The 22,415-nt window shown below is 42.1% G+C and overlaps 1 protein-coding gene across 3 annotated transcripts in view; it reads right to left on the bottom strand.

Moving 5' to 3' along the window:
- Window positions 1–22,415, bottom strand: part of l1camb (L1 cell adhesion molecule, paralog b) — a 58,610-nt gene that overhangs the window by 23,676 nt on the left and 12,519 nt on the right. For 2 of the 3 annotated variants that reach the window (XM_056732181.1, XM_056732180.1), the window contains exons 2-8: window positions 15,637–15,795; window positions 15,173–15,187; window positions 14,927–15,029; window positions 13,626–13,795; window positions 12,880–13,005; window positions 12,628–12,798; window positions 12,286–12,400 (exon numbers count right to left, since the gene is read on the bottom strand). In XM_056732181.1, the coding sequence (XP_056588159.1) occupies window positions 12,286–12,400; window positions 12,628–12,798; window positions 12,880–13,005; window positions 13,626–13,795; window positions 14,927–15,029; window positions 15,173–15,187; window positions 15,637–15,730 (794 nt within the window). In that variant the 5' untranslated portion in view covers window positions 15,731–15,795. The remainder of the gene's footprint in view (window positions 1–12,285; window positions 12,401–12,627; window positions 12,799–12,879; window positions 13,006–13,625; window positions 13,796–14,926; window positions 15,030–15,172; window positions 15,188–15,636; window positions 15,796–22,415) is intronic. The other variant, XM_056732182.1, reaches the window with a different exon arrangement.

The raw sequence follows: 22,415 nt of genomic DNA, 5'->3' as shown, positions 1-22,415 counted from the left end.
ATGGTGCAGAAGAGAAGAATTGGATGATGCCCAGGCTCTCATGGTACTGATACCAGAAGATGTTGCAAATGCCCAGGTCGAAGACGCTCTAGGAACCATCAAAGCATTAGGGCGAGTATGAGTGAGAGGGCGGACAATCAGTCTGAAGCTGGACAGCCACAGAGAGTCCAAAGAGATGGTGAATCCCACCAAAGTCCCTCCGGAGCTTTTGCCCGAAGGGAAGAGACAAGTCCCAGACAAGACCAAGACGTACATTAAAGACTCAGAACCATTCAGTGATTGATGGGATCAGTCCTGCACGGATGCATTCCACAGTGTTATTCAGTGCTTGCTAAATTCACCTGTACTGGCATTTGCTGATGCCAATAAGCCATATGTCCTACACACGGACGCAAGTTTCAAAGGGCTCGGTGCCGTACTTCATCAGGAACATCCAGAAGGGTTAAGACCAGTGGCTTTCGCAAGCAGAAGATTGAGTTCTCCTGAACAGCGATACCCTGTACATCAGCTAGAGTTCCTAGCATTGAAATGGGCAGTCGTTGATAAATTTCACGACTATCTCTACGGAGCCAAGTTCACTGTACGCACCGACAATAACCCGTTGACTTACATACTCACCACGACAAAACTAAACGCGACAGGTCATCGATGGCTTGCAGCCTTAGCCACCTATGATTTTAATGTCAAGTACAGGCCTAGAAGAGCAAACATTGACCCTGACTTGTTGTCTCGCAACTTACCTGAAGGAGAGGAGAGGGATGGCATGGCTCAGAGCGTAGTGAAATCCATATGTCGGAAGGTAGAAGTAAATGCAAAGCAAAATTCGTCCCCCAGATATGTGAAACAATTAGGAGCTGCACCAGACTGTATTCCTGAAGTGTATGCTTTTCCGTCTTAGCTATATCTCAGTTCACTGGAGCAACTATCTAAAGCAGATTTGATGAGAGCTCAGCGGAGGGATGATGTGATTGGATGTGTGATGGAGGCAATGAAACAAGGAGTCTGGCCTAGCAAGAAAGACTTAAACCCAGAGACAAGGTTGTTGAAAAGAGAAGTGAATAGACTGGTGATGAGAGATGGACTTCTGTACAGAGTAAGCAAGAAAGATGCTGATGAGGCCCTACAGTTTGTGTTGCCTACTGAGTTCAGAGACACAGTGTTGCATTCTCTTCATGATGACATGGGACATTTAGGCGTGGAGAGAGTAACTCAACTCCTGAGTGCAAGATTCTACTGGCCCAAAATGGCTCATGACACTGAAGAATATGTGAGGAATTGTGGATTGTGCGTCACTCGCAAAACACCTGCCAAGAAAAGCGCTTCTCTACATCAAATCACAAGCAGTGGTCCTATGGATCTGGTGTGTATTGACTTCTTGTCAATGGAGCTTGATGCTGGAGGCATTGGTAATGTTCTGGTCGTGGCGGATCACTATACCAGATACGCACAAGCTTTTCCTGCAAAGAATTAGAAAGCACTGACAGTGGCTAAGATCCTAGTTCAAAAGTACTTTGTTCACTTCTGATCAGGGAAGAGACTTTGAGTCGAAACTGATAAAGGAACTGTTGACAACCTTAGGCATACGGAAGTCACGGACGACTCCGTATCACCCTCAAGGAGATCCACAGCCAGAGCGGTTTAACCGTACACTGCTCTCGATGTTGGCTACACTAGGACAAGAGAAGAAAAGATCCTGGAGTCAGCATGTAGCTTCGTTAGTACATGCGTACAACAGTACTAAAAGTGATGCCACCGGAACCTTACTACTTGATGTTTGGTACAGAGGCGAGACTGCCGGTAGACCTGTGTTTCGAAAACGTCGAAAGATGGAACCGACGAGAGGAAACATTTCCAGTATGTTGAATGTCTGAAACGTGATTTACAAAGAGCATATCAACTGGCGAGGCAAGCTGCAGACAAGACTCATCTGAGGAACAAGAGAGCCTATGATCAGAAGGTCAAGTTTCAGAAAATTCAGGAGGGAGATAGAGTTCTGTTGAAGAATCTAGGACTCAAAGGGAAACATAAGTTGGAAAGCCGATGGAGTTCCATACCTCATGTAGTGGTTGGACAAATGCCGAACTTACCTGTGTTCCGGGTTAAACCTGAGGAAGGAAGAGGTAGGGAAAGAACCATACATCGAGATCATATCTTACCAATTGGACAATCGGTGAGGATTCCAGTGGAACAAGGGTGTGATGAAACCAACGTGAGACCCAGAACACGTTCAAGCAAAACAAGACAGAAGAAGAAATGCCAGAGGTAACTGATTCATCATCTGAAGTGGAGTATGAATATTCTAGTAGACCATAGATGGAGTATGTGGAACGTCTACTGAAGAGGAGAGAAACTCGTGATGGAATCTGAGTACGTTCGCAGTATGAAGAGGACAGAGAACCTGATACTGTGCAATCAGCAGAAGAACTGGATTCTGACGAAGGAAATGATGAGGAAAGTCAAGAAGAAGAGACAGATTCGGGTTCAGATGATTCTGAAATGGACCTGGATACTGGGAGAAATGTTAAAGAACCTGGAGAGAGTCTGAGCTCTAGGACAGAAGTTAATAAAGTACCTAGCACCAGAGTAACTGAAAAGAGAAGAATAAAACCAGTGTTGAGATTAACATATGATGAACATGGAAAAGTCAGTGAGCAACCTATTACTATAGTTCATAGAGGAGTAACTATGACAATAGGCAAAAACTAGGTTTCCACTTAGTTATAAGTAGGAGCTGGTAGTTCTACGTAGCACAAAAGTTAATCTATCTACATCGCCTAGGTGGGTTAGGTGTTATGTCTTATGGGGACATGTAGACATTTAGTAAGGGGGGGATGTAGCCCTATATATATAAAAAAAAAAGATTATTTCCATAAGCCAATATTTTTATTTAGGTTATTTTCCATTAAAATGTACATTTCATGTTGTTAAAAATGTTTATATTCTGTTTATATGGTTAATATATTAAGTTTGTTGGAAAATGCACTTATCCGTGAGAGTGTCCAATCAGGAGCGGGGTGAGAGGTGAGGAAGGTAGGAATTCGGGGAGCGCACTTCAATAAAAATAGCTAAGACACGCTAAGGGTGCGCTACACTATTAAATGGGATAGTTTGCCCCAAAATGAAAATGTCACTTTTCATTTCAAACCAGTATGACTTTCATGCGCAGAACACAAAAGAAGATATTTTGAAGAAAGTTGTTAACTGAACTGCACTGGCACTCATACACTTCTAATGTATATGAACACAAAACCAATGCAAGTTAATTATTTCACTGCCATTGACGAGTTATCTAGTCATTTAAAAAAAAAAACGGTTCCCCGCCAAAGATGAGTTTTTACGGCAATCAGTGTTTGTACTGTTGTTAAGCAGGTGGCGCTCTTACACACCTTTGGGAAAAAATACAGAAACCTAGAACGTATATGTTTTAGCGGTTTTTAATCATTGATCTGAGTGTAATCTGGGCGGAATCTTTGACAAAAAACGTTAATTATCTCAGCTGTTTAATCAAAGTCATGCATTTTTTAAGAAACCTACCCACATCTACGCAGTGATAAAAAACGAACAAATGAAGATAGAAGAATACGGTTTCTTTTGTTTAAAAGCTAAGACTGTTCTTTCATTTGACATATTGTTTGACCATATATTCTTTACAGAAGATTTACTGTGAGCCATAAATTTGGGTGAAAATGTTAAAAAACGCTGGCGTAGGCTGGCAACTTTTTCTTAAAAGGCTGGCAGCGAATTAGTTAATTGTGGCCAGTTAGCAACATTTTTGTATATATCTTCTTTTGTGTTCTGCAGAAGAGAGTCATACAGGTTTGAAAAGACAAGAAGGCGAGTAAATGATGACAGATTTGGGTAACCTATCACTTTAAAAGCGGGTCAATTTACTGCTAAAAGATGCTAAATGACATCGATCTATCAGCATCATGAACGGATGACATCACATAGGATGTGAATTTCTTAAAGCTACCTGTTTGTGTGTCTGTATTTCCTAAAGATAATGAAATTTTTACTTGAGTACAGATATCCATTTTGTGTTGCATTTCATTTCTTATTTCCTTTTTATTCTTAACTATTCCATTCCATTCCATTTTCTACCGCTTATCCGAACTACCTCGGGTCACGGGGTTCTTAATTATTATTCTACTATATATTTACTTTATTAGTTATAGATTATATTCATTTATTATTAGTTCTTTAATTCTAGATTACTTTTCTTAATGCTATATTCTACATTCTGTTGAATGCTGCTTTGTTTTGTCTTCATAATAGAGATGAGTTTGCAGTGGTCTCGTTCTCGAGGTTCATAATAACATCACCAGACAAAGTCATGAAGCTGTATTATAATTTTCCACAGTCTATGTTGGTATAATAACACCTGCTCCATGGGTTTCTAGTCAGATGAAGTTAGACGGAAATGGGTGAACTCGAGTCCTAGACATTCTAGAGTTAGAATGGTCATTACTCTCTACAATAAACTTTGTTCATTTAATTTTTATTTGAACTGACTGCTCTGATGTCCAAGTCTGCCGGATAGTCAGATCTATCAGTTTTGGCGTCTGAACAAGATGGAAAAACATTACGGTATCATTTTGGATCAAAAACATCACAGAGATGTGACCACGAGTGTGTGACTAAATAAATCACTTTTTGTGTGTAAATGTGTACATCATTTGAGTCATTTTTCAAGAGTTGCAGTTGCCAAATAAATCTTAAAAAACGTAAATTTATGTAAATGTGCATTTTGAAAAAAAAGTTTCAACACAATTGTATGAAGGTAAATCAGTAGCTTAACTGGAGAGCAAGTCGATTTTAAATTTAGGAACTTGTAAACTTAGAATATGTACTTGTACACCAAGATGTGCACTCAAAGCCTCATTGTGAAAACTAAAAAACTGAAGTTAAAACGTGCAACAGCAAATGCATGGAGTGTGCTTTTGACATTTCTTGTCAGAAAACAAGATGAGTAAAAGACTTTCAAAAGAAAAAGCATTTGATTTAGGGATACACGATAAATTATCGTCCATATCGGTATAATACAATTTGTGCTGATATATTACAGCCGATAAATCATATATTATTTCCTTCAGCTGGGTGCTGCTCACAGTTAGATTATAGTACAGTGCTGACTTTCTGTCCTGATCGTTGACTTACTGATATTAGCAAAATATAGTTGATGTACTGTAGTATATAGATATTTATGAATGTGTAAATTATAGAAACAAAAGCATATCGTTTGAATCAGACAAATCTAAATTGAATGAAATCTAAATTTTGAATCTAAATGCTTTCTTTTTTGAGACCTTTAGAGTTGTGGTTATTAAGAACATTTTTATCTGGGTTGCTCTGGAAGAACGTTATTATAATAAATAGCTTTCCTGTAGCTCAGTGGTAAGAGCAATGCGCCAACAATGTAAGGTCGTGGGTTCGACCCCAGGGGATTGCACATACCTATGTATAAATGTATAGCACATTGCAATGTAAGTTGCTTTGGATATAAGCGTCTGCTAAATGCAAAAATGTAAATGTAAATAAAAATCACAGTACAAAAGTTTGAAGGTTAATGAATCATTAACTAGTGTAAAGTAGGCTTGGTACATGATTTTCAGGGGGAAAAAGAGAACTAATGGTGACCTTGTATTCCCCAGTCAATGTTTTCAAATAAAACCAGTTGTTCACTTATTTCCTTTTGGTTTCAGTTTTAGTGAACTTTATATTAATATTTAGAGACTGTATATATCGGCCAATATACCAGTTATCGGCTTACAATGTTAAAGAATTATTGGCTATTGTTATTGGCCAAAATGTAAATATTAAAGCTGTTTTTTTCATATTGGTATTTTTTATATAAAAGGTTTTACGTTTGTTCTATAGTTATGTTTGTTAGGAACGATTTGCATTATAGATTCTAAATGCAAGTTCAACATAATTATAGGCTAGGGTTAGTTAGCACACTACAAAAAAGTAATGTTAGGCTATTCTGGATATATTGTACAATTACATTGAAATAATTTAAGTGATGCATGCTGCTTACCAATAGTTTTAAAACATTTAAAAGCAAGACTGTGATTCGTGCGCATAAACAAAAGTTGCATTTTTTAATATAGCAACAAAATCACTGCACGTTTTTCTAAAAGAGGTTTTTCATAAATCATAAAACCTACTCAAAAACCACTCTCTCCTCCAGAGGGCCTCGGCCTCATTTGACTCCAGTGGTTCAGCAGTTTAAGGCATAAATATGCAAAGATGGCGCATTGATTCGGGCTGAAACAGTCGCTGCATTGCTGCATCAGCTCTCAGTTTCCCTTTCAGTTTTAGCAGTGTCTATAACTGCCAAATGCGATTGAGTGGAGGCAGGGCTAATTTGTATATTCATCCATAAAAAAATATTTTCACAAGGAAAAATGTTTTGAATATGCAATTTTGGTGTTTAAAGCATTGGTGTAACTACTGACAGTGCATGCAGGTCCTGCCCACATCACAAGCGGCCCCTGGCAACGAAATTGACTAACGTCATAATAATATTAATATTATAATATGGTAAATGGCTAAGTGGTAGAACTTTTGCCAAGCAAGGTTCAGGGTTCTAATCCACCCTCGTACATTTTTTTCTCATTAAAAGCAAAGGTGTTCATCAGTGATGTATATCAAGAGCCAGGACACGTTTGTATTCATTTTGTTTTTGTGTTTTGACCAGAAAGAAGCACTCGATCGTCTGTGTGAAGACTGCGTATTGTACACGAGTTCCAAGAGAGAACTGATAACAGCACCAATGAGCACTGGCCATGATTTCTAAAACAACACATTCCAGTGATAGACCGCCTGTTATTCAACACAGACCAAGGTATTTCTTAAGGAACGAAGCGGTTTCTTTCATTAAGGTAGGCTACACCCCTGCCAGTCCATCTTTGAAAGGTATATACTTCATAAAGATTCTCACAGAGACAACACATGCTGCCACACTTTGAGGTTATGGGATTGTAAGGCTGGTGCCAAAGTGTCCACACCAAAAGGGCACCATATCCCGGGAAACACAGAACTTCATCCAATACAATGAACTCCCCACAGGGTTTGCATGTTCATATCAGACAGCATATAACAATGAATGATGATTACCAACTCACACCTTTACATCTGTTCTCTTCTCCCCCTCTCCTCTCTCTCCAACTGAACTCAGAGCAATTCAAAGCTCACCCATGAACTGGATTTGACAAATACCATATCTTGTTTGAACAAAGAATCTTCATAAGCATATTTGGTATCATTTGAAATGTCTCAGTGTGTTTGGTACAATTGTCTCATATCCACAGCAGTAGAACAGATCATAACATAGGTTTGAGGCTTAAAAGATATTCTGCTCACTGTTGAAGTTGTGTTTTCAAATGCCCATTTGTGGCCTGATCAGATCCAGGACAGAGTCCTTTACAATGTAAATTATTGTTGTGTGGAGGAAGGGTATTCTGGTCTGGGTATTTAAGGGAAACTGGCTAAATGTTAAGGGGAATTCTCACTGTGATGAACCCCATGGTGCTGTGTGTGAGCCTTCAGACACACAGAACTGTGTTTTTTCCGATCGCATCTTTTTCTACTGTCAGGTATGCGTTTTAGACTCGTAGACTAATCTGTGAGGATTTGATGTTTTGTTTTCGTATTCGCTGAATTGTAATTAAATTGTAATTGTCAAGAAACATTTACCTGACTCATAAATTGTCTTGTTTGAATTGTTCTGCATTATTCTGAGTTTATGAACTTTAGTAGATCACACTATATCCCTTGTAACCGCAAATCTACGTTCAGATTAGTGACGGACTAAAATCCTGTACTAGGTGGAGCATTGGGGCACACCAGCTGAGATTTTAGAGCTCCGGCTAACTACTTGGCATTAGTTAACTGTACTTAGATCGTAGGGGCCAATGTTTCCGTTTAGAACAGCACATATGTTGTCTGACCAATCTAAATAAGGAAAGTCTCAAACCTCTGGTTATTGGAATATTATTCTAACTAAGTGTACATAGGAAACTATGGCATGATTATACAAAGCTACCATCAGAGGAAGTAAGATTGGTCTATTTATCTCTATGGAGTGGTCATGACCTCTGGTTAGAAATAATCATTACTTTGATTAAGTTTTTATAGTCTATGGGAACTAGATAAAATAATGCTTTCTAAGTATTACTGGTCATAGAACCTCTGGAGTGACCAAGACTGACGAGTTTGTGACCGTGAGATCCACGTGTAACGGCCGGCGCGAGACTCTAAGCGACACTGAGAATCGGATGAAGGAGTGTAATTCAGAATAAGGCAGAAGAATCAAACACTGACCCAAATTGCAGGATTATTATCACGCATAATAATCAAATACAAATTATATCATTCAACGAGGTTTCCTTTTTATCTTTTGTAGTCAGATAAATTAGGCAAAGTTAAAATAACGTTAACTGTAACAACCCAGAGCGCTGGAAAGACAGAACGCGCGCATGCCTTCACCATGCCACTTGGACTCCGCCATTGGGCCAGTGGGCGGTTGGTGGTTCTTCTTTTCTCACATTTTTCACCACTTTACAAGATTGAATCCAGTGCAGCGTGTTTTATAGGAGAAGTCTTTGTTTAAGTTAATTCTCAACTGGTCTTTTCAACACATTTGTTTTTCATGTACACATGGGTCTTGTACACTGTCATATTGAGTGAGTGTGAAAGGGCGGAGACAATGCGGAGGTGTGCTGCGGCTTCTCTCTACCTGCACGCCTTTCTCTCTCTGTGGTTTGGGAGCGTGGCATCTCCCGCCATCCGAGGAAAGAGAGCGAGCACACAACCTCATGTTGGAGCCTTCTGTTTTTCAACCTCTATAGTCGAGGACATAAAACATTGAATGACTAGTAATTTCCTTCTTTTAAACTCTAGCAAAACAAAAATATTACTTATAGCACCAAAAACATGTAAACAGAATATCCAAGATTACAGCCTGCAAATTGAAAGCTGCACTGTTTCTCCAACAAATACATTAAAAGATCTAGGTGTTATATTAGATGGCAACCTGTCATTTAAAAATCACATCTCAAATATCACAAAAACAGCCTTCTTCCACCTCAGAAATGTTGCCAAATTACGAAATATTGTATGTGTTGCTGACGCTGAAAAGCTTATTCATGCATTTGTGACCTCACGGCTTGACTATTGTAATGCTCTACTTAGTGTTTGTCCTGTATCATCAATAAACAAACTACAGTTAGTTCAGAATGCAGCTGCCAGAGTTCTTACCAGGTCAAGAAAATACGACCACATAACCCCAGTTTTATCATCGCTTCACTGGCTACCCATTAAGTATCGTATTGATTTTAAAATTATTTTAATTACTTAAAAAGCTTTAAATTGGTTTAGCCCCTACTTACTTAACTGAGCTTTTATCAAATTACAACCCGTCACGCTCACTACGATCTCAAAACTCTTTTGATGACACCTAGGATAACTAAATCCACTAAAGGGGGCCAAGCTTTCTCATACGTAGCACCTAAACTCTGGAATAGCCTTCCTGATACTATTCGAGGGTCAGACACACTCTCCCAATTTAAATCTAGATTAAAGACTCATCTTTTCATCCAAGCTTTCACTTAATGCATAGTTAATGAACAGCAGCTACGCTAATTATTCTCCTTCTGCCTTCGCCTCGGGATGCCCATCCCGAGGTAGGAAGAAATTCCACCAGGTCCAGATGATCGACATATGCCCATCCCCACCTAGAGATTACGCCAGCTACAGCTGCAGACTGACTGGACACACCGCTCCATCTAAGGCAATTCTACCACCACCCAAGAGAAATACAACCATCGGACCATCCTAGCTCAGACCACTACATCCCCAACCAAGAGCAAAGACGGACTACTTGTCACATTAATGCTGGAGGTTGTTGGGTGGGTGTTTGTGGGGAGTGGGGGGGGGGCTCAATGGTTGTGGGGATTCATCTGCTGGGGCTGTGTGGGTCCGGTTTGCCCTTGTTTTGTGGTCGATGTTGGACAACATAGAAATAAAGTTACAACATGCCATTACTATTTTCCCTGGTTGTTCCTCTGTTTTGTGGTGTCAATCGTGGAGTGGGACCGGGTTGAACCTGCACGGTCTTCGGTGTGGGACTTTCTGGGTTGCAGATGGCGGGCTCTCCCTCTTCCTCATGGATATTTCGGTGGCGTTTTTTCGGGGTCACTGAGTTCAGCAATGACACGTCAGAGGGGATCTGGCCCTCCTGGCTGAGCCTGGTTTCTCCCAAGGTTTTTTTCTCCATTAATCAATCATTGGAGTTTGGGTACCTCGACACAGCAGGGCAGTGTTGGCTTGCTCACCGGGAGACTGCATTTATTTATTTATTAATTAGATATTATTTATTAGAATGATCTTGCTTGTTCTATAATCACCATGCACTGTGCTGTGTTTTACCTTTTCTGTTTTTCCTGTTTGCCCCTATAAAGCTGCTTTGGAACAATGCACATTGTGAAAACTGCTATTTAAATAAACTTGAACTTGAATTGAATATAGTGAGCCATTGAGGTTGTAGAAATACCCGATCTGCCTCACTAGGGTGAGATCTCTAAGGCTGCTCAACGGGAACACTCCCAGCTATCATAATTTAAGATGGGTCTGAGGGCCATCGTCAAGCAAAGAGCGCTTTAGACAAAAGTTCTGAGTCTGACTGGAGAATTTGGACTGTTGAGGGCAGCTCCCATCAAAGGAAGACCATCCACACCTCGGCATACGGTGTATGTCCTTCTTCTATGGCCTCAGAAGACTGCGTTGTCAGTACCACCACCCGAGTTGTGTCGAGCTGTGCCAATCTCCCATGTGAAAACTCCAGAGACCAGTCTCGAGAGGATGGTGCCCTCAGTAGTGCTAAATCTATCTCAGTGAGTGCTGCATGTAGTACAGTGGTCTTCACCATTATTCTCATCCACTGTTTCAGTGGAATGTTATTCACCAGGGTGGGCGACAACCAGACTCTTGTCATGAAACAAGAATTGAATACTCTCTTGTGTAAAGTGGCAGTAGAGTGTGTTCCACCACACAGCCGCTATTTCATTGTTCCTGAGAAGGACGGAGGTCTGCGTCTTGTTTAGTTCTTGAGACAGCTGTCCTGCTATGTTGTGTGGCTCAAGTTCAAAATGCTGACATTGAAACAAGTTGTGACACAAATCAGATCCAAGGACTGATTTGTCTCGATTGATTTCAACAATGCATACTTTCGTGTCTCCATCCTTCCACATCACAGGGAGTTCCTGAGGTTGGCTTTTGTGGGCAGAGCATACCAAAACCAGGCTCTTTATCACCGGGGGACTCGCATCTGGATTATATAGACGATTGCCTCGCAATCATTATTCTCACCCATAAGAGAGAGTTGAGGCGGCGGCTGAATGCCAAGAAGAGTGTGCTTTCTCCTGTCCACAGAACCACTTTCTGGAGGTTGTATGGGATTCCAGAATGATGCAGGCACTACTTTCTCCAAGCCGCCATAAGAAAAATAAAGCTTTATAAAGCAATATAATACACATAACTAAGTGTTCAGATGTGTATAAAGACCTTATATAATGAAGCGTTATGTTTTATTACCTTAGGATGAGCTATTTCTATCTACATACACCGTGGGTCCCCTTACATAGAATTCGTTATGTTGTTTCTACAGTGGTGGGAAAAATCACAATAAAAGGACCTAGCAATGCCGATTACGAGGATGAGTTTTTAAATCATTTAAACCCTCATACTTATACTACTCTATACCATGTGTTATCAGGTACAGGCTTGCTCTGATTTTTTAAGTTTTCACATTGGGTCTGCAAGTGCACATTTTTGTTCTCCAATCAATTCAAGTTTTCTAATTAAAATCTACAAGCTCTCAAGTTTAGCTACTGCTTTACCTTCATACAATTTCATCAATGCATCAAAGTTGGTATCAATGGATGTGTTCATATATGTGAGCCAGTCTATGAAATCCAGTTTTGTAATCTGGTTATGACATGAAGAGCATCAAAGTTTGATTTCATCATTAATTTCACTCGGATTGCAATCTTTGACATTAGTCGGTATAACAGATGTCAATCTTATATTTTTGCAGAATGTTTTTGACATTATGTAGAATGATTTTATGTAGAAATCACAAAAAAGAAACCCATGTTAGTAATTGAAGAAGAGTCACAGGTATGACACGTAAAATGATTAGAAATAAATTTAGCACATTGTTAATTATGTGGTGTTTTAAAGGGTTAGGGTGAGACAAGCGTGTGGTTTGTTTTGTGAACTCACAGTCCGTCAGGGATGCACTCCAGTGTCAGAGTTTGACCTTTGAGGATCAGGTATGAACTGTGATCTCCCGCTGGCTGCTTCATCTGCGGCGCACGATTTTTCACCACTGAGTTTGCTGTGAAAAAACCATGCAGGAAATATTATAACGGAGTTTTGAGTCCATAGTTATTATTTTAGTATTCATTACATGTTGTCCATCCATTCTAACAGCTCTTTCTAAGATGTTTTTACCCCGCAGATGTTTTATAGATCTCCAGGTCTTTCGCAGACATCTTACAGATGTACCTGTGCTATCTGGGTTCTCACTTCATTGAGCACCACACAAACACACGTGATACTCACAGGGAGTGACAGTGAAGGCTATGGGTTCTTTAGGCAGGATGATGCTGGCGTTCAGGTAGTGAGCGTTGCAGGTGTAGTCGTCTCTGCTGTCAGTGAGCAGTAAATTGGCAAAGTAAAGATTTCCATCCAGAGCTGTAGTTACACGCTCGCTCAGGAGAATGTGATGAAAGTCTGCCAGTCAGACAGAGAAATGTCATTCATTTCAAGTCACTTTGATTCTGCGACTGCGGTACGATTTGGTGGAGGACGTACCTTTGTCCATCCAGTGTATTTTCGGAGTGATGGAGCTCTTTGGGGGATTGCAGGCAAGCATCGTGCTCGCTCCCTCCTCAAACTGCAGCTTTTTCTGACCCTTCTCTTTGGCCAAGGTTGGGACCGCTGTGAAGAAACAGCACATTCATCATCAATCAATATGAAATCAACATTTACACAACCCATCACCTGTTCAAAAGCCTGCTAATAACTTGAAAATCACCCTCAGTAGTTGCAGCAGTGTTACACTAATATGCGTAGGATCACTGACCCTCCCGGTTGAGTTGGTTTTTCTCCACATTTATAAAACAGTCAGTTCTGGTTCTTGATTCTGATTGTCTGAGCAGAGTTCTTATCCGCCGGTATAAAATACCCCTGTAACCCACTGCTTCTTGGGATTGTCATTTTGGTTCCTCGCCACTGGGAGACTGCTGATATTGCTATTATTTTATTGCAATATCTTCAGGTTTATTGGCATTCTAAACTTCTAGTACTGACAATAAACATATTATCATACAACATAATAATTAACCATATTAACCATGATATCATATAAATAATACACACATTGTAAGTAACAAAATGAAAGTAAGCATGGTATTTAGGATGATACTGTGGCTACAGTAATATTGATATGAAACAATTGTAATAAGGGTTAGTCTAACTGCAGTTTAGAAGTGATTTAATAAATCCAACAGAAGGTGAAATATGAACCAACTATGTATGACCTTCTTTTAAGAACTTACACTCTGTCATCAGGTGCACCAGGTCAGAGACGGCCGTTCCCAGATCATTTGTGGCGTGGCAGCGATATGTTCCCTGATAGACGCTGAGCTCCTCAGTCCTTTTTACTGTCAGGTTTCCAGAGTCGTGCAGAACCTCGCCGAACGGTCTTCCATCTTTAACCCATCGGAATCTGTCCGTGTGAAAGAATCAGATGAACTACTGTAGACAGAGACTTGAGAAGACACTTACATGTGCACAGACAATAAGATTATTTCCAGCAATCACAATACTTGATTATTATTCCTAATTATTTGCTATAACATGCAGCAATATGATGAATTCACATACAGTCCTGGCCCATGAGCAGCAGAACATGGGCGATGCTGGGATCAGTTTTGTTGGGGCGGGGGGATACAGTGATATAAGCCCCTTCTCCGTCATTAACAAGTGTTTTTTCTGACAGACTTGACACAAGTTTTTTCAGCTGTAATGCATCTGAAGAGTTCACACAACTTTTCTGTCTGTTTTAAACATCTGATCTGGACGAAGTCTTTGACATAAACAATTTTTTTAGCTTTTTTGTTTAGAGCAATCTGTTTTTAAGAAGCCTACCCACAAGAGATAAAAAAAGAAGAAATGAATCTAGAATAATACACATTTATGTGTGTCTTGTGAAAATGATCAAGGATGATAATCCTAATGCTTGGCTGGCAACTTTATAAAAAGAAAAGAAAAGACTGAGTTAAGTAGACATCTCATATAGAGCAGGAGTTTATATAGGGAGACGTGAGAACTGGATTGGGCAAATACTGACCGAGAGCTTGCAGGATTATAGAAGGTGTCGGCCACTAGAGGCTGCCATTGAGTAGTAGTTCAGTTTCTTGCATCCATTTTTATTGTTTTCACTTGTGCCTTGTTTACTTCATGTGCACTTAAGTGAGTCTGTGGAGGAGCTTACCTCTAATGTACTTTTAGCTTTTGTACCTTGAGGATTTGGAAGCTTATCAATTTTTTGTCTAAGAATCCTTCAGAGATGAGTTTTTAGGGTTTTTGTTTTGTACTCCCCTTTTGCCACTCTTCTGTGTACTTTGTGTGGGGGCAACTATTGTTCGACCCTTGCCTTTTCTTTTAGTAGACTATTGTTTTCTTCGGTGGATATATTTATTGACCTGAATCTGAAAACATCACTAGCAGAGCTGGCATGGGTTCTGTTTTATTGCAACTTTCATGTAACTTTACACTTGAAATCACTCACTTTAAAGTCTACAGTGTTGTAATAATGGCCAGCTAAACGAATGATTCAAAATGAGATCTGACTCACGTGGGTTTGGGGTTTCCGCTGGCTTCACAGATCAGATTGACATCATCCAGAGAGAAAGCTGTTTGGGACACTGGCTGGCTTGTGATCTTTGGAAGTTGTTTGACTGAGACAACAAACATTGATTAGCATGAATACATCAGAGCAATCCTCACTGTGTTATGAAGCCTTTTTCATCATATAGAGTACATGCATCATTTAAAGATTCATCGGTGTAGAGACACTGTTAGAGGAAGATGATGCACTTACGGTCATTATATTTGTCTAAGGGCAGCACAACAAGAGAGAGGGAGAGAGAGAGAGAGTCATGCATCTGTTACTGTACAGTATAAGTCATGAGTTACAGGAATAAAGCAGCTGGTGTTTGTCAGTGAAATGTGCCACTGAAGAGATGCTCATGGTGTTTACTACAAACTGAATTGTACTTCACTCACTGGCTATATTTGATTTCATTTTCATTTTTACATCTATGCCTTTAATCCAAAGGAACATACAGTGAATTCAGATATTCAACTAAAAAAGGGTTAGGTTCAGAGTTAGTCGACCGCGTTATTCACTGTCACTACTTGAGTGAGTACATGGAACATGTGAAAGAAAGACTTTGTACATATCTGTGTCCTCTGTGGAAGAAGTGAGTAAATGAAAACATTGTGTTGATTGTTGACTTCAATGTGTGTGTGAGGTGAAGGACGGGTGAACGATGAGCTTCTTACAGTCAGGAGGAATTTGGATGTAAGCGACTATCCGTCCGACAAAGAGAAAGAGGAGCAGGAGATGAAGAAACGGCTGACGGTTTACCGGAGACATTCTGTATGAATCCAGACGCCGCCGCTCTCTCGTACATTAACACACACACACACACCACTGGAACGCTGAAAAACACAACATCATTTTCAACATGAGAAGCCACAGTGAACAACTTGTTCTGATTTATATCCATCTGTGCATTTATTCATCCCTATGATTAAATATGATTGAGAATGAATACTTGAGAAAACAAAAGAAGAACAAGAATTTTCCCAATAAATGCAGAACAGACACACACACACACACACAAGGATGGCGGCAGGAGGGTAAGATTATTGGATTATCCTGAAGAGAAAGTGCTCGTCTTTGAGCTGAAGGCTAATGGCTTTGATGGCTCTGTGTCTGGCCTTTAAGAGATAAACCTTCAATTTGATCTTTTCCAATTGAACGTCAATCCAAATGAGCTCATGTACACACACACACACACACACACACACTAGACATAAGACATCGGACCAAAGTCAAAAATATAAACACATCTTTAGCTAACACTTTCTATGAAAAATGTGCAAAAATGTTATTTATAAAAGAGACAGTTTGAAAAGAACTGTACATCTCAATGACACACAATGGCTCATGAATTTGACATTTGTAAATGAAGCAGGTACTGCTGGGGGAAATAATGGTGTACGGGACAAACATGACAGCTGTGTCCCGATCACCCCCCTAAACCCCATAATTATACTCCTGTCCCCTGTTACTACCCCCTCTATATACCCTCCCATTCTCTATTGTTGTCAATTCCCATGTGCTTGTGTCGTCACACACACTCTCACACACGCACACACAGTTCGTCCCTGTTGGGCTTCACTGCACACTGGGTTAATGTGTCACTTCTTGACAAACACATAAACACATCTGTCTAAACACACAAATGTTGTGCTTTTCGCAGCCATGATGATTCTTACACTGTATAAACTGTATGTTGTATCCTTTCACCCTCACACGACCTCACAAACCATCACATGAACCTTTCAGTTTTACATTTCCACATAAGGAATCATTAGGATCGTTTCCACATATCATAATCACAGGGACTGTTGACCACTGATTCACACAGTGTAGATAATCTCAAATTGACTGTTGTGGCAACATTAGGTCCTCCTTCACACACACACACACACACACACTTTACATGTCAGGCATGTGTGTTTGCATTTCTGTAGCCCTTACTCCAGGTCTAGGCCTACGTCTGCTCATGTGTCAACATTGTGTTCGGGTGTGACTTCATCAGCATATGACAGTGACTGAACATGTGTGTGTGTGTGTGTGTGAGTTATGTGGTGAAATATTGAACAACAGCAGCTGTGCTGATGAGACACATTAATGGATGAAAATGGAGGAGGGGACATAAATCAGAGACCTCCCACAAGCCCCGCCCCTAAACCCATGAGACCTAAAAACATGAAATACTAATAAATGTGTCAATCTCTGGATATGTAAATGTAAACTTCAACATAAATTCCGCTGGACACATGACCTATAGATCGAGCTAATCACCTTCCAACACTTGAATATATAAGATATGTGTTCATTCATGTTTGCGTTTGCAAAAATTCACGCCCATCCTCCACAACAAACCACGGTCAGTCACTGTCTATAGATCTTCATTTTCAGGAAGGAATTCCAAGAATCTAAGACCCTCGTGATTCAGGCTACAGATGGGGGACTATGCGATACATTATGTCATACATAAACATATACATCAAAGTATAAACATACATACAGTAAAAACGTATATATATAGTTACCACTAACATCTCCGCTAGTTGAGCCACGTCCGCTCTCATAGGGCTACGGTTTAGTTGTACCAAGTGATAAAAATATATTTACTAAGAAAAAAATTCATATTTCAGTGAACTGACAGCACTTCCGCTGAGCACGGTTGAGTGCCAATGTGATCATGCCTCAAGTAAGTGCAAAAGTTTATCAAGGTTTTATTATACTTGTGGGTGTAGCTGAAAATGGATAGCCCGAAGCCTTTTTGCTTGTTGATGTTTGATGAAGTGTTTGGATAATTTAACTGACGTCATTGACCGTAATCCGAGGTGCATCTTGAGAGAAAACTTCATCGTTCCCTGAGACAAAACACGGAAGCGATCGTGCATAGAGTCTATTAGGTAGAAAAACAATAGTAGCACCTTACTAGACATTAAAATTACACTCCACATCCCAGGACATTAGATCCAGAAAACTGTGATCACTATAAGGGGTGTCCAACCTTTTTTAAGCAAGACCTTAAGAGATCAAATCATGCAGAGGGCTACTTGGAATTCCTGAGAAAATACTTTCAAACTGTGTGATGCACAATGTGATGCATTATTTTTTGTTATACTTAACTTTTAAGGTTTATATTTTTGTTATGGTCAATTTCACCTTAGTTATACCACCATAATCATTCACAGAATTGTGTATTAGAGTGTTTAAATGATCATTTTTATGTTTCACTGGTTTACGAATTTATAAGAAGCAGTTTTCAAAAATAAATTGAATAAACTAATCAAATGTTAAATAACACTGCATATTAATCCAAGCTTCACTGCAAGAGCTAATACACAGATCCAGCATAGTGTCACACGAGCATTTTGTTTTGCATTTGTTTAAGCCGGTCCATTTTTTCACATCCTTTGGAATTATGTCATCACGCTATGACTCCATTACTAATTCAAAACAGAAATTGTTCTCTAAAACCCACTCAAGCACATGGATTCTGCTGCGACCCGTCTTGCCGTCATTACCCATCATTTTTGGTTAGGGTTTGCGCATGCAGAATTAAATCATTTGCTATTAAGCACTGTTTCAGTCCAGTGAGTCAAAGAGAACAAAAACAGACTTTCTTCATAATCTGGCCCACAAAATCATGAAGGATGTAGGTTGTTCCCTTTCAAGGGAACTCGCACTGCGTCGCCATGGCAACGCTTTGGGGAACGCCTCAGCGTGACCAGCTCTGAGCACGTGTGTCAACATCGTCCAGTAGTGGAACGCTACGTCATAGATGACGTATGGACCAGGCGGTATAAAACGACATCCGAAATAGTGAACTTCAGCTCTTTTCTTCTCAGCAAAGGCTCTGTGTGTAGTGTGTGTGTCTAGTTAAAAGAAGCGTGAGTGTGTTTTGTAAAAGAAGTGTGTTTGGTTAGCCAGTTTGCTAACATGTCAGAGAAAAGTTTCAGACATTGTGCTCCTCCTTGTTCGCGTTTTATCACGAGCAATGATACGCATGATCTCTGTGTAGTCTGTCTGGGAGCGGAGCATGCACAGTCAGCGCTCGAGGGAGCTGACTGTGAAGCCTGTGGACTTTTACCACAGCGCACGCTCCGTTCCCGCTTGGCACTGTTTGACAAACACGGCCAGGTGCGTGCTCCGCGTGGTGATGGTCCCGCTTTTGCCGAGGCAGAGCGGAATCTTCGCTCGTGGGGCTCGCAGATGGACGTCAGGGAGGCTGAAGAGACATGCTCCGGCTTCTCTTTACCCTCCGTAGCTTCCACCCCTCTCTCTGCTGAGTCGGGAGCACGCACTGCGGTTTCTCCCGCTCAGAGAGGGAGTCCGGTTCGGCAATGTTCTGCATCTGAGGATGTAGACATAACTGGTATCGAAGCAGGAGAGTTAGATTGTGTTCCCCCTCTTGCTGCTTCGGTTCACGCCGATATGGTGGAAGTCATGACAGCTGCGGTAGCCCAACTAACAATAGACTGGCCTCAAGATAAACCTAACGCTCGTCCTGAGAATAAGATGGACGAGCGATGTCTCAAGCATAGCACACAACCCTCACGACGCAAACTCCCTTTCTTTTCTGACCTACATCAGGAGGTGTGTAAGTCGTGGCAGCATCCATATACCGCACGAGTATTCACGCCACAGACTTGCATTTATTCTAATGTTCAGGGCTATAAAGAAAGAGGTTACGGGGCGATGCCGACAATAGAACAGACGCTTGCGAGCTATCTGTCTCCATCCACGGCTTCGTCCCTAAAAGCCCCTACCTTGCCAACAAAGCCATGCAGGGTGACATCGACTTTGATTGGCAAGGCATATGCGGCAGCAGGGCAGTCCGGGGCTTGCTTACACTCTGTGGCACTACTTCAGGCGTATCAAGCAGATGCGCTACGTGAATTGGTCTACACAGGAGTGGTGGCGGCGGACGTTTTACAACCCGTCCGTCATGCTATGGATGTTTCTCTCCGTGCTACTCGTGAGGCAGCCCGTTCCTTGGGCCGCTCCATGGGCGCTATGGTAGCCACTGAGAGGCATTTATGGTTGAACCTGTCAGACATGAAACCTTCTGACAAGTCATTTCTCCTAGACGCCCCATTATCCCCTACGGGCCTTTTCGGCAACGCTGTAGACATCGTTGTTGAGAGGTTCGAGGAGGTTAAGAAACTGGCTGCGGCATTTAAACTTTATCTCCCCCGCCGCGGAGAAACTCCCGGGGCGGCTGGGCGGGAACAGCCACAAGCGTCCACTAGCTATTGTGAGCGTCAGAGGCAGAGTGTTGCTTCTCAAGCCCCACCCCAGAAGGACGGGGCTCCGGGAAGACATTATCATTCGCAGCCTTACATACCTAGGACTGACCTGAGGGCGGTCATTCAGGCAAGGAAAGGGGAAAACGAGCGGGGAGCGTGCGCTCGCACCTCATTATACGGTGCCCGTTCCTCCTCAGTTCCCCAGAAGGGTTCAGCCGGCTCTGCCAATCGAGGTTTGCCGAGCCGTAGCGGTTCCCGTTATGATGTCACCAGACAGGGTTTTGTACACCGAGGTGTGCCCCGAGCAGACTCTGGTGATGGAACAAGAAGTTCTAGCCAAGTCGGAACATCTGTCGGTTCAACATCGAGATGTTGTTCTCGCACATATGGAGGAGCTAGGGCTGAGGCTGAATACATAGAAAAGTGTGCTTTCTCCAGTACAGAGAACCACTTTTTTAGGACTAATATGGGACTCCATCACGATGCAGGTACGGCTCGCGCCTGCTCGTATTTTTGCAATCCTGTCAGCCGTTTGCAGCCCAGTGTTGGGAAGCAGTTGTCGGCGCGTTGCACTGACAACCGATTCTTCTCTCGCAGGTTGCGGAGCTGTTATGGAAGGCCAATTGGGTCAAAACCGATGGGGGAGCCACTTTCGATCTTGGCACATAAATTGCCTAGAGATGATGGCAGTGTTCCTGGCGTTGGAACACTTTCTCCCACAGCTCAGAGGCCAGCATGTGCTTGTCAGGGCAGACAACACAGCTGTGGTCTCATATATAAATCACCAAGGGGATCTACGGTCACAGCAGATCCTCCTGTGGTCTCAGGGGACGCTCCTCTCCTTGAGGGCAGTCTATATCCCCTGTCACCTGAACCGAGGAGTAGACATCTTGTCGAGACAGGAGCTGAGGCCGGGGGAATGGATACTCCACCCAGAGGTGGTGGAGCAGATTTGGATGAGGTTTTGCTGGGCAGAGGTAGATCTGTTCGCGACTCAGGTAAGTATGACTAAGGTGTGGCCGAGGCTTCACCTGTACGCTTTTCCCCCGATCGCTCTACTCCCGGGAGTTCTGGAAAGGGTGCGCAGGGACGGAGTTTGCCTACTGTTGGTAGCCCCATTCTGGCCGGCCCGAGTATGGTTCTCAGACATCATAGACCTGTTGGAGAACTCTCCATGGGAGATTCCTTTGAGGAGGGACCTCCTCTCTCAAGCGGAGGGTCAAATACATCACCCACGCCCGGAGTTATGGAAACTATGGGTTTGGCCTCTGAGAGGGCTAGCCTCTTAAACACTGGTCTCTCAGCCGAGGCTGTGGAGACCATACTTAATTCCAGAGCTCCTTCTACAAGGAAGCTTTATGCCTTAAAGTGGAGGGTCTTCACTACTTGGTGTTCAGCTCACCGCATGGACCCTGTAAACTGCCCGGTTTCAACAGTGCTTGAGTTCCTGCAAGATCGTTTTGCTGCAGACTTATCCCCATCTACCTTAAAGGTTTATATGGCAGCCATTTCTGCCTTTCATGTTCGGCTAGGGGGCATACCTGTTGGTAGAGACTCCTTGGTTCTACAGTTTCTTCGTGGTGCTCGCAGGTTGAGACCTGTGAGCCACACTAGGGTACCTACCTGGGACTTGGCTACAGTTCTCGAGGGACTGTCAGCTTCTCCCTTTGAACCGATTGATTCGGTCGCTCTAAAGTTTCTCACTCTTAAGACTGTCTTCCTGTTGGCTATTACTTCTCTCAAGAGAGTGGGAGATCTTCAGGCCTTGTCGGTTTCCCCTACGTGCCTTGAATTTGCTCCTGGTTTGGTTAAGGCGTTCCTTTTCCCCTGGGCAGGATACGTGCCTAAGGTTATGGATAATGTACCGATACCCATTACCTTGCAAGCATTCTGTCCTCCACCTTTCAGGAGCCAGGACCAGGAAAGGTTAAATTTGTCGTGTCCAGTGCGAGCACTGGACTCGTATGTACACAGAACTGCGGCTTGGAGGAAAGCGCAGCAGCTCTTCGTATGTTTTGGTTCACCGAAGAAAGGTCAGTCGGCAACCAAGCAAACCATCAGCAGATGGATAGTTGAGACAATCTCTCTGGCCTATGAGGCCTCTGGCAGACCATCGCCTTTGGATGTCAGAGCTCATTCTACTAGGGGTATGGCGGCCTCCGTAGCCTTAAGGTCGGGGGCGTCTATGCGGGACGTGTGTGATGCGGCAGGCTGGTCCTCTC

The sequence above is a fragment of the Triplophysa dalaica genome, chromosome 20 (assembly GCF_015846415.1).
Source record: "Triplophysa dalaica isolate WHDGS20190420 chromosome 20, ASM1584641v1, whole genome shotgun sequence".
Lineage (NCBI taxonomy): Eukaryota > Metazoa > Chordata > Actinopteri > Cypriniformes > Nemacheilidae > Triplophysa > Triplophysa dalaica.
This window is presented reverse-complemented; position numbering and strand designations above follow the sequence as displayed.